This window comes from Papaver somniferum, chromosome 8, assembly GCF_003573695.1.
Source record: "Papaver somniferum cultivar HN1 chromosome 8, ASM357369v1, whole genome shotgun sequence".
NCBI classification, from domain to species: domain Eukaryota; kingdom Viridiplantae; phylum Streptophyta; class Magnoliopsida; order Ranunculales; family Papaveraceae; genus Papaver; species Papaver somniferum.
The window spans coordinates 100,525,712-100,537,956 of NC_039365.1; the positions used below are offsets into that span (position 1 = coordinate 100,525,712).

At 37.1% G+C, this 12,245-nt stretch overlaps 2 protein-coding genes across 6 annotated transcripts; one reads left to right on the plus strand and one right to left on the minus strand.

Moving 5' to 3' along the window:
• The first annotated feature begins 147 nt into the window (after positions 1-147).
• On the plus strand, positions 148-4,176 carry LOC113302291 (probable WRKY transcription factor 2). Of its 3 annotated transcripts, none has more exons than XM_026551196.1 (6): positions 148-490; positions 823-1,304; positions 1,622-1,777; positions 1,869-2,725; positions 2,823-2,981; positions 3,291-4,176. In XM_026551196.1, the coding sequence occupies exons 2-6, from the start codon at positions 858-860 to the stop codon at positions 3,838-3,840; spliced, it is 2,169 nt and encodes a 722-aa protein (XP_026406981.1). In that variant the 5' UTR covers positions 148-490; positions 823-857; the 3' UTR covers positions 3,841-4,176. The 3 variants fall into 3 exon arrangements, with proteins under 3 accessions (XP_026406981.1, XP_026406982.1, XP_026406983.1); XM_026551197.1 differs by lacking the exon at positions 148-490 and adding an exon at positions 522-637; XM_026551198.1 differs by lacking the exon at positions 148-490 and adding an exon at positions 657-675.
• A 2,900-nt stretch (positions 4,177-7,076) lies between these two features.
• On the minus strand, positions 7,077-11,934 carry LOC113306629 (vacuolar protein sorting-associated protein 36-like). 3 transcript variants are annotated; one of them, XR_003338748.1, is made up of 9 exons: positions 11,807-11,934; positions 11,608-11,634; positions 11,455-11,500; positions 9,228-9,274; positions 8,886-9,021; positions 8,706-8,790; positions 8,562-8,615; positions 7,613-8,362; positions 7,077-7,488 (listed from the first exon to the last, which is right to left on the minus strand). XR_003338748.1 is itself a non-coding variant. In XM_026555548.1 (9 exons), exons 4-8 carry the CDS (start codon positions 9,265-9,267, stop codon positions 8,359-8,361), a joined length of 342 nt encoding a protein of 113 aa, XP_026411333.1. In that variant the 5' UTR covers positions 9,268-9,274; positions 11,455-11,500; positions 11,608-11,634; positions 11,807-11,934; the 3' UTR covers positions 7,077-7,488; positions 7,617-8,358. The 3 variants fall into 3 exon arrangements, 2 of the variants coding, with proteins under 2 accessions (XP_026411333.1, XP_026411332.1); XM_026555548.1 differs by having other exon boundaries at positions 7,617-8,362; positions 9,205-9,274; XM_026555547.1 differs by having other exon boundaries at positions 9,205-9,274.
• Between the last annotated feature and the right edge of the window lie 311 nt (positions 11,935-12,245).

Sequence of the window (12,245 nt, forward strand, 5' to 3'; positions counted from 1 at the left end):
CCATGCACGTGGCATGACTAACATAGATTTTGATCGTTACCTCCTAAGTTCTTTCCAACTTATTAAAATTTTATAAAAAAAAATACAAAAATACAAAAAATGCCGAAATCAATGGATAGATTAGAAAATTAAGGAGATAAACTAAACAGAAAATATAATTAAAAAACCTTAAAATATATAAAAAAAAAGTTAAAGCAGAGAAACAAATTCCTTCTTCTGATTCTTCTTCTTAAAATAAGTTTGTGCTGTTTTCTGTTTGTTCCCCTTCAGAGAATCAAAAACAACCCATTTTCTTTCTCTCTTTTGGGTCTTTGGTCAAACTTATAATCAACATCACCCACAACATACACTGACTCCTCCTTCACTTTTGCTTTTTTCTCTAAACTCTGTTGTCTGCCACAAAAAAAAAAAAGGACACTTATCTTTGAAGATCCTTCTTGAGAAGGAGGAAGAGGAAGAATTATCTATCTATCAAATATCAAAACACCAGGTTTGGTCTTCTTCTTCTTTTTTTCTTTTCTTCTACCCATTATTATTGTTATTAGTATTCTCTAGCTTGGACTCATTTCTAATTATTATTGTTTGGTCTTCATTTCAAATGATTGGATGGTTTATTTTCTGGGTTCAGTAGTTAATGGTATTCCTTTTTCTTTTCTGTGTATGGGTTTTGATTGGGTAATTTTTTCTTTAATTTATGTTCATTTCTACTCATGGATCTATCTACTCATTATCAATGAAACCCTGAGTAGTTATTTTTCCTGGAATAGAAACTTTGTTTTGATTGGTATTTGGAGTCTAAACTGCATTTAATGATTCTTACAGGACTGGGTTTTCATCAGTTTTAAGGATTAGTTGAAATGGCTGGTGGGACAGATGATCATGGTGCAGTATTAGGGGATTGGGCAATTTCAAATCCTAGTCCAAGGACATTTTTCTCATCAATCATGAGTGGTGATGATTTTAGTTCAAAATCATTTTTAGATGTTTTTGATGAGAAACTAACTCAGGGGACTTCTGCTGTAATAAAACATAAAATAGGGATGAATTTAGAGGAGGAGGATGGTAAAGAAATTGGTAACTCAAGTGATCTTTTCTCCGCGAATATGCTTTTTATGCAAAAGTCAGGGCCTCTTGGTGGTGGTGGTCTGGCTGAGAGAATGGCAGCAAGAGCTGGATTCAATGCTCCAAGGTTAAACACTGCAAAGATCTCATCTTCTGAAGCTCAATCTCCTTACTTAACAATTCCGCCTGGTCTTAGTCCGACTACTTTGCTTGATTCTCCGGTTTTCCTCTCTAATTCGCTGGTGAGTTATCCTTATTCCCTAACAGTCATGAAGTAGTCGTATTAACCAAGTGTGAGTCTATTTGGTGCTAACATTTGATTTGGTTTCATTTATGTACTATGTTTAATATGATACTTGTGATTCCATTTGGTATCCTTGGCTCTTGTGTCTGTACTGTGACAATGTTAGTTTTACTTACGAGTGCCCATAAAACATCATATTATTAGGGATTGCGCGAGGATCAGATCAAACATTTCCTTCATTGACTCCCTTCAGTACTAGTGTGTCTTCCACCGCCATGTGTAACACCTAACCTTTCATGACCTTTTCTGGCTCAGGCTCAGCCGTCTCCGACTACAGGGAAATTCTCTTTTGCTTTAAATAACAGCAACAACTTCAAGGATAATCCGTTTGAAGATTTTGATAGTTCGTCGTTTGTTTTCAAGCCTCATGCAGAACCTAATTCCTTATACTTTCCTGATGGTGGAACCGAAGTAAGAGTTAGTATATCTTCTCTCGCACTTTAAATTTGCCAAGTGGGCATCATTTTTTTTATCGTAATTGTTTCTGTTGTTGTGTATACAGTTAACTCCTGCTTCAAATCCTCATGAGTCATACGCAAAGAACTCTATACCAGTTCAATCAGTGCAGTCTCTTCCCGCTCGGAATCTACAAGCTGACACATTTCAGTTTGGGAGTAGGACCAATTTGCATCAGACTTTCAATCAGTCGTTTGAGAAAGAAAGCAGTGGAAATAATATATACTCAGAACCTAATGAAACCAGTTCAATAAGTGGCAACCTCGATAATTCGTCGCCGCCGAACGATCGACAAGATGGTGGAGAAGGAGAGAGAGGCAATGGAGATATAAGCACCACCATGGTTGGTAGTGGTGCATCATCTGACGATGGATACAACTGGAGGAAGTACGGGCATAAACAGGTGAAAGGCAGTGAGTTTCCCAGAAGCTATTTCAAGTGCACCCACCCAAATTGCCAGGTGAAGAAGAAAGTGGAACGATCCCAAGAGGGTCACATTACAGAGATCATTTACAAAGGAGCTCACAACCATCCAAAACCTTCCCCTCATAGACGATCTGGTCTTGGATCTTCAAATCCACCATCTGACGCGCAACATGACCTCCCTGAAAACGGTGCAGCTGATTGTGATTCTGTGTGGGCAAGCTCGCAGAGAGGTTGTTCCCTCGCTGGGTCTGATATAAAGAATGATAACCTGGAGATTGGATCCTCTCCAGCTTTATCCCCAGAGTTCTGCAACCCCTCCACCTCGATCCAGGCTAAAGATGGCTCTTGTTTTGAGAACGCCGATTCGTTGAATATCTCTGCTGTTTCTAATGATGAAGAAGAAGATGATCGGGGTACACATGGAAGTGCATCTTTGGGTTACGAAGGCGAAGGAGATGAATCAGAATCAAAGAGAAGGTTCAAGTTTTTAATTATCGTGCAGTTTATCCTTTAGCCTCTTCTGTAGTTTTTAAGTGACTTACATGCAGTATTTTGTGTATATGGTGTGATTCAGGAAGATTGATGCTTGTGCAATGGACATGAGTGGGGCCACAAGATCAATTCGCGAACCTAGAGTTGTTGTCCAGACAACTAGTGAGGTCGACATTCTTGATGATGGTTACCGCTGGCGAAAGTATGGACAGAAAGTTGTCAAAGGAAATCCAAATCCAAGGTACTATAAATCCGTTTTCTCTCTCTTTCTGATTTTTTGGTTGATTCTCTTGTAATTACGTTGCAAAAAGTTACCAATTAAGATATCTGGAAGGAAAAGAGTGTAAATGAGAACTAAACTTGGCAGTGCAAGGAAAGAAGGAAAATAGTACACACCAAATCCCACTTCAAGTTATAAATGATGGCCAAGAAAAAAGTTCAACCCCCCGGGTTACTCTTCCAAATGTCCGCTTCATCATGTAGTGAAGGTTTCACATTTTCAGTATCACTATGAACTAAAATTGAACGTCATTCTATCTTTGTGTTGCAGGAGCTATTACAAATGCACAAATGCAGGTTGTACCGTGAGGAAGCATGTGGAAAGGGCATCACATGATCTCAAATCAGTGATCACAACATACGAGGGAAAGCACAACCATGATGTACCCGCTGCCAGGAATAGCAGCCATGTAAATTCTGGACTTACAAACACAGCATCCACAGGATCAGGGCAAACACACATTCATAGACCGGAACCGACGCAGATCCATGAGAACATTGGAAGGTTTAATGGACAAGCTTCACTTAACGCATTCAACCTTCCTGGAAGACAACAATTAGGCCCCCAATCTGGCTACTCCTTTGGAATAAATCACCCACAAGGTATGCAAAACCATTCAATGACATCACTTGGACCTGGCCAGGGTAAGCTGACTTGTATGGGCATGCATTCGTATCTGGAACAGCAACGGCAGGCCAGTGGCTTAGGGTTTATGATGCCTAAAGGAGAACCAAAAGAGGAGCTCGTTTCTGAGCCTAGTTTGAACCACACCAATGGGGCCTCCTTGTATCAAGGTATCATGAATAGGTTACCCAGATAGCACATGCGAACTTAGAAGCAGAGCAGGAATGGCCTTATTTTTGTACAGTATAATAGCATATTATGTCGGAATCACAATCTTATAGTATCTTTGTACAAAGGTTCTTGGGAATAGTAGCTGTAACTTACCAGAAGATGGTATCCGTCTTATATCAGTGTGTTTTTCTTACTCTGGATGTATGTTAGTATACCTTGTTTACAGTAAACAGCAACAGTTCTTAAAACTTGTTAGCATCAAACATGGCGGACGGTTGTATCTGAAAGAAACAAATGAAAGTCAGAGAGGTGCAGTTGTAGAAAGTATGCATTTGGTAGACTATGTTTCATATTATTCTTACCTGTTGTTCTCGTAGTGTTCTCTCTTTTTCTTGTTTCTCGTTTATCTTAGGTGGTGCAAATTCTTTCCGCAATCATTTCTTGGTTAAATCTGGAACAGCATCTTAATGATCCTGAACCACGTAGAGGGTTTTCCTATTACCAACTTGAACGATCCATAAGACGATTAGTTTTGTACCTTTCACAAGCACAGAACATGGAGAGAAGACCAAACTGGATTTTAACATATTGAAACACAGTAGTTACTGTATGCATCGAGCGAAAACCTACTCAGGGATGGGGAGTGGGGAATTGATATTTAACGATCATATGAATCCGGTAACAACTATAAAGGAGCAATATAACAATCTACAAGGGGAAAATACGGGTCTACAAGATAATTTGTATCAACTGGTAAACTAGACTGGAGAATAAACTGCACATATATCATTCTCTCCCAAGTGTGATGGAGCTACCAGTATGCACAATTTAAGCTGGTTGACCATCCATTATTTTTAATTCCAAGGAGTATTTGTTGATAGCAGGCAAATCACAGATGGCGTTCTCATTGCTTCTGAATCAATAGATGGTAAGAAAGAGATAAGAACCCTGGTTTGGTGGTGACAGTGGACATGGAAAAAGCTTTTGAAAACATAAATCGGTGTTGTCTTGATTATACACTCACAAGATTTGGTTTTGGTAATGTGTAACAATTTGATTAGGTGGTGCAGCCGGTGCTTGTCTATGACTAGATTTGCAATGACCATTAATGGTGTTGCTTCAGGGTGTGGGAATCAAGAAATTGAAGCTTGTGAATTGGCTATACACGCAAAATGGGTTTGGAGGTCGGCTCGGAAAAGACTACGTTATGGGGACAAATTGTACATCAAAAGTTTGGAGTAATATATATTCTTCCTTCCCCCAATACTTCTAAAAATCCGGTTGCTTCTAGTTTATGGGCAGGCATTTTGAATTCTATAGAGTTAGTAGTTAAATGTTCCCACTTGAAACCCAAGAACGGTGCTAGTGCTGTCCTGGAAAGACATAGGTTGAATACTCCTTTGTAGACTTTGTTTCATTTGCTTATTCAAAATTTCAAGATGGAAGAATGCTTCTGAGTTAGCTACTAATTCAGATGGAGGGAATCTGAATTTTTCTAAGAATCTTAAGGCGAGGATGAAACGGCTTGGTTATATGGTAAGAGGTTTACGGTGGGTGCAACTTATGATACTTTTGATCACAAGGCTTTCATTGTATTTCCTTATAAACAATTATGGAATGCTTTCATTCCATTAAAGGTATCTTTCTTAGTTTGGACCTTGCTATAAAGGCGCCCAACAAGAAATTTTCTCTATCGAGCTGAGAAGGTGCAATCTCCTCTTTGTCTTTTTTGTGCTTCTGAAAAGGAAACAAACTCATATTTATTTCTTCATTGCAAGTTTACTAGCAAGGAACTACTTCTTTAATAACCTAGGTTTAAATTGGGTTTTTTAATAATCTGTTAAAGCTATAATCTGGAATCGGAGAGTTTCGAAACCAAAAACAAAGAAACAGAGGATTTGGTTTCTTTTACCTTTCGCAGTTTGGTGGATTATTTGCAAATAAACTTAGGAGAAGTAAGCAACTCATCATTGCAGTTAAGTACACTATGTTCAATTGCTTATTTCATACCAACACTTTTGATGGTTACCTTCTTTCAACTTTAATATGTAATTGGGATGCTTTTGTGAACCGTTCTTGACATATTTTTGTTTTGCTCTTCTTTGAGCTGATGCACTTTTATCACCTTGAGTGACACTCTTTTTAATATATTTTGCCTTTTCAGTCAAAAAAGGTATTGCTTCAGGTTTGTGTAGAAGTGAAAAGGGTATAGAACAAGGTGGTCAAATATGTCTCTTTCTATTTATAATCGTGGTGGAGGTTCCCTCTGCTTTGATCAAGAAAGCTGCTCGCATGCAGTTGATTGCTGGTTTCAAACCTGTAGTAGGTGCTAATGCTATCCACCATTTTCCTTTTGCAGAGGACTTGATAGTGTTTTTGGATGATGATGTGGTGCAAGTTCAAAAGTTAGAAAATATCTTACTGGATTTTAAATTGATTTCTCGTTTAAAAGTAAATTTCAGTAAAAGTGCATTTATTGCAGTAAAAAATGTTATGAATGCTGCAGAATGTGCAACTACTTTTGGATGCCAAATGTCTAGTTTTCCTATGAAGTGTATGCAGGCCCGATCCTGCACTTTTGGAGGCCTAAAGCCGTAGAAAATTTGGTGCCCCTTGTTAAGCAGAAAGCTTACAAAACAAAATCAATTTTCTTTTGGTCCCTCACAAATTTTTTATTTTACTAGAGGCCCCTTGCAAGTCTGTTTTTTTCATTTTGCACCATGTAGGAAATAAGTTTTACGTGATTTCTTTTTTATATCATTTGAAATCTTAAAAAATATATCCAGTTTTGTGCCCTCCTTCTTTGTGTGGCCTCAAGTGCGGCTTATCCCGCTTATATGGCAGGGCTGGCTTTGAGCGTATGGGAATTCTTTTAGGCAGTAAATCAAAAGTTGTGGAGGTTCGGATGTTATCTTGCATAATTTTCATAAAAAATGGGAAAAATATTGTTTGGTCCTTTTTTAGGTGGTCTCATGTTTGCTTATGGGTTGTAACGGCGTCAGTAACAGCTGTAGGCCGTTACAAAATGACACGTGGTAATAGCTGAGGGCCATTACGAATTTTTTGTAACAACTTTTTCATAACAAGCTTCAGCCGTTACTACGTAGCGCATTAGTAACGTGCATGAGCCGAACTACTTGAAAACTTGAAACGGTTGTTAGCCGATACGAATTTTTTCATAACAGAAAAAAATTACTGCCAGTCAACCTTGACCTGGTCAAAATTAGTCAAGGTTGACTGGCAGTTCATTTTCTGCCGGGAATTCTAAATTCAACACCTGCATACATTCATCATCCACCCTCAACAACAATTTCTTCAATCTATTCATATCACATTCATTCAATTGATATCAGATTTGTATTACAAAAGAACTGGACAGATATAAATTACAAAAGAACCGAAATTTCTCTAAGTACCAAACCTTTTGAAATTTCTCATAGTACCAAACTTTTTTGTTTTTTGGTAAAGTATCAAAATTTCGAAGGGAATACATGGAAGGTTTCAAAATTCTAAGGGAACATAAAAACTTACTAACTGCCTACAAAACTTGAATAACCGCAACTTACAAATCTTGAAGCTGCTTTGTTCTCCACCCTTGCAGCTAAGGTTTATATCCTTTGCAGGATTGCTTTTGTTGAAAGCTTGGGCATCAGAAAACTCGATGTAGGCAATCCTGCAACATACAACAGGCTGCATTATTATGACAAGTAAACTGGAAGAATAATGTTCAAAATACGCAGCAAGTAAAGGCAAACAAGCAATAATTACATAGGTGTAACACCAGATAGAAAATTTACCAACCCCTTGCAGCATGATGGTGTCAATGAACATAATCATGTACCACAGCTTCAACTGCAACCAGTTACGACACCATCTTGTAAGCAAAGAAACATCTGTAATAACCTGTGAACACAAAATTTCTGCAATAACCTGTGAACACAATAGATATAAAACTTGGAGAAAGAAGCTATAGTTCAATTTATACTTACTCCATCTGATGCCAACCCCACTGCAGTTCACTTCCCACCAGCGCAATACCTCGCAAGTATAAACTGAGTGTCAAATCCACAAATTTAAACTTAATAGTACAAATATAACCTGTTTTCTAAGCCTGTTTTCTAAGCATATTTGCATACTATACTGTTGGTTGAGTGTGGGAATGACTTCGAGTAAGTATTCAAGGGTTTTACTGTTGGTTGAGTGTGAGATAAAGTACAAGTTTTTACTTAGTTGAGCATTGGCTACAGAAAGATAGTGTTAAGTAATGCATATTACCATTCTCTAGTGTACAAATTGCTCAGTTTTTTACAATCACCTTCCTCTGGTCCAAAACCCACTTTTGACAGATTTTAGATGTACAGATTAATCCCGTTCAGATATAGAATAGTAAGGAAAAATGAAACAAAACTTACGATTTTGAAATGGGTTTGTGTTCCCAAACTAGAAGGATTGAGTTCCCAACGCGACAATGTATGAAAAGCTAACTAAGTTGGATGGCTCAAGGTCTTGCAAATTTCAGTAGTAGACACACTGATATCTCCGATTACCTGACAAAACAAGAATATGATAAGCAGACAAGCAGTTGTCTTTCACAAAGTCGGGAGCAGTTATCGGGTATGTTCCATTAAAATTGTGATACTCTTGGAGTTGCAAATCATCCAAACCATGAAAATGGTTACTTAATGATTTTGAAACCTTCTCGAATTAAACAGGGAAAGAAAGTAACTGGTGGTCGTATTGTCTCACCCAGAAACAGAGACAGCAGAAGCCCAGTTGTTGTAAACCCCGTAGTCTTTTAACCTGCAACTTCATCGAGGTTCATGTCAGTTTCAAAAGTCATGTATGTGAACTATCACACACCAAATAGCTTCAAATGGGTTTGTTACGTACAGGTGAATGTCATGTAGATCAATTTCTTTAAAGAGATTAATATAAAACCGAAAGCCCTCAGCACTAACATCTCTGCACAGAAGCCCTGCATAGACAATGACAAATGAATCAGTCTTGATAATTCAAAAAGCGCAACATAAGAAAAGTTTGATTAAGTTTATCAAGGGATCCAATCAGTACCTTTTGTTTCAGCTGTTAGAAGATGCTCCTTCGCCAATGACGGGGCAATTCCTAGAGTTATTGCAGCGTCGCTTGCACTTACATCCAATCGGAGGGCCTCAGGTTTCAGTACAAGGGCCTTTATTCTGGCAAACACCTACAAGTGAAAGCATAACCGTTAGACAAACAGGATAGTGCACGGCATAGAAACCAAACCCGTCAATTCCGAACAAAAGGGGAAACTTATTGGAACCTGAAAGTATGTAAGTTCGAAAGTTTCACCAAAAAACTGATCTATCTTATACAGGAAAATATGGATAAGCCAGTGAACAGGGAATACCTCCTCATCACTGTGGGACTTACTTTGGATTACCATCACTCCGCTATCAAATTTTCGCAGCATTACTGGGCTGTTGATAAAGATAGCAGAAATAAACAAAATTAATGACAAATCAAAAATTCATATGCAACTTGAGATTGCATGCCAAATTTTATCCTGCCAATATGTGTCACCAAAATATCAACATTCCAATATTTGGTTCAAAGTCACAGCGTATAAAAAGATGGCTGCATTGAAACCTGTTCTTTGTGCATACACATCAAATTTCGCTCAAATGGCACAAGCTTGTAACAGATCCACCGGTCCAAATGATCCAAACCTCATTCTTAAAACCCATTGGTCCATCTATATCTATTCTTACACAACGGCCATGCCCTTACAAGAAATCATGTTGGACTTACGATACAAATTAGTTTAGTACCAATATCTACAATATGAACATTTCACAGTTAACAAAAAATATCACTTGCATATGCATCATGAGCCATCAACTGTTTTCTGCACATGCTTTCAAATGGCACAACCCCATTTATAAACCAGCTAACCTACACAAATTCAACAGATATCTGTAGCTAACATTTTGGACTAGCTAGTCATGCTGTAGATAACACTTTTAAAATGGGAACAACCCGACCATTTTATTAGAATAAGACCAAATCCAAATCAGCTATACACAATGTTAAAGTGGTATATATTAGTATACGAAACGGTAACAATACATTTACAGTAGATAAAATTATACGAAAGTAACCATAAGATGTCACTGGAAACAACACAGTAAGCGTAGCTCCACGTTAACGTTCTGAAATTAAAGTTCAATTAGCCTATACAGCATCAGTTCCCTAGGTCGTGCAAAATCACATTCTTTTACACTCATCAAAAGACATTTATTGTGCTTTTCTTATTTTGAGTAATAAGATATTAAGCTACTAACAGTTTCTGGGTATTAAGTACCAGGGTGATCTGCCATCTATTAAATCTACCAAAAATTTTGGAACGAAAATTTGGGCTAATTAACTAATTTCTTATCTATCCGTAACGGACAATAGCGATTTCAGTTTTCCTACCTAAATATTCATACACGACAAAGGAAGTATAGATCATTAGCTACCATAAGCTAGTAAAACCGTAACAGGCATGTATCCAAGAGAAGAAGCACACTCACTACAGGTCTTAAAGGAGTACTCCAAACTCAGCAAAACAGTCTCTAGTCTGAACCTTGAATCTGCAACTTAACCTTTCGTTTTAACGAGTCTGACAGTCTAATAGTCATAGAGACATTTTGACAAACCCTTGATAGGTACCCAAACAATTATCTATTTAATCCTTTCATTTCATTTCTATGATTATACTAATATGTATCAGAGTGAATATTAACAATTAAATATGCATTCACATATCAATCACTAACCATACAAGCTAAAGTAAGGTTATGACGAGAAATTAAACTCCTGCCAGTAGACAATCACAATGGAAATCTTTAATTTGTCTAGTGAGCACCAAATCCATATACAAGCTAGAATAGAATGTAGATAGTGCCACAGAATAAATTAATTAGCTATAGCATAAAAAGAAGCCATACGAGCTACAAAGTGATAATTCAATCAAGTGCACCAATCATCATTCAAGGGTAGCATTTCATCTTTTGAATCCGTGTGTGTGCCAGCCTATATTAACGAACGAATAACATGATTCAGAGCTTAATATAGATGGTTCTATACAAAATGAAACTACTTGCCACTAGCTGCATAACCAAGAGAACTTCATTACACACAATCCGTATCAATCTTCTGGCAGAACAAATGTTGGAATTCCAATCCAGCGATAGTGTTTTACCAGTAAAAGAATTAAACATGGACCCAATCTTAGTCTTAAATTGACAACCAACACCAAGAAATCAAACCCAAATACGTTTTTGAGCACCATTAAATCATCAACAAAAATTAGTTTAATCGACCTATGAGTTCTCAGATTTATGAGAAACCATGCTCATTACTATAACTGAATACATATTAAGTAATTTTTAAACAAACCACCTCAGGAACAAGGTGAGGATATTCTCAGTTATTCGTTCAACTCTTTGAATACCGGCAGTAAGTTTTTGGCAGTTCCAAATGTGAGTTTTTATAAACAACTTAACATGAAACTAAAGTTCAGATCATGTTGAGCATATTCATGGAAAAACTGCACATGCTGATTCATAAAATAACATAAAACCCTATAATCAGTTCAATTTATTGAAATTTATACCTTCCAAGTCTTCAAAAAAATTTAAAGTCCTTCAGTACTTCAAACCCTGAAATGAAATCATAAAAAATAAATCGAATCAGTTCATACTTTCAAACCCTAAAATAGAAAATAACATAAAACCCTATAATTAGTTCAACTTACTGAAAATTTTACCTTCAAATTCTTCTAACTTCTCCGGAACTTCAAAACATGAAATGAAATCAGAAAAAAAAAAAAAAAAAAAATCGAATTAGATTCACGGATTAACAAATCGAAAAACTAAAAAATAGATGAAATGAAACCCTAAAAAATAAATCTATTGTAAACAGATGAAAACCTAAAAATCGAAAAACTTAAGATGATTAACACTTACATAGATCGATGATTGAAGGTTATTGAAAAGATTGAAGAGATTTCTGAGATGGTTTCTAGGCTAATACGAATTTTGTGATGAAACCCTAGTTTCATCGCCTGAGAGGAAAGAAAAGAGGCAGGAGGAGAAGAGAGAAAAAAGAAGAATGAAAATGAAATTCGATCTGGTCGATTCACAGGATATCATCAAAATCACGCATGCGACTGGCACACGCATGGGAGGAAAAATCCTCTAGCTTTACTTATCGTGGGTGGAAACATAATACCACGCATGTGAAGGGCATGCACACAAACCCTAGGTGTTACGATCCAAGTGTTACCAAGCGTGTGACTCGCACGCCTATAAAAAATCCGTAACGGCTTGTATCTGTTACGAAATTTTAAAAATTTATTAACGGCTACAGCATGTTACGAATATTTTGTATCGACCATTTGTAACG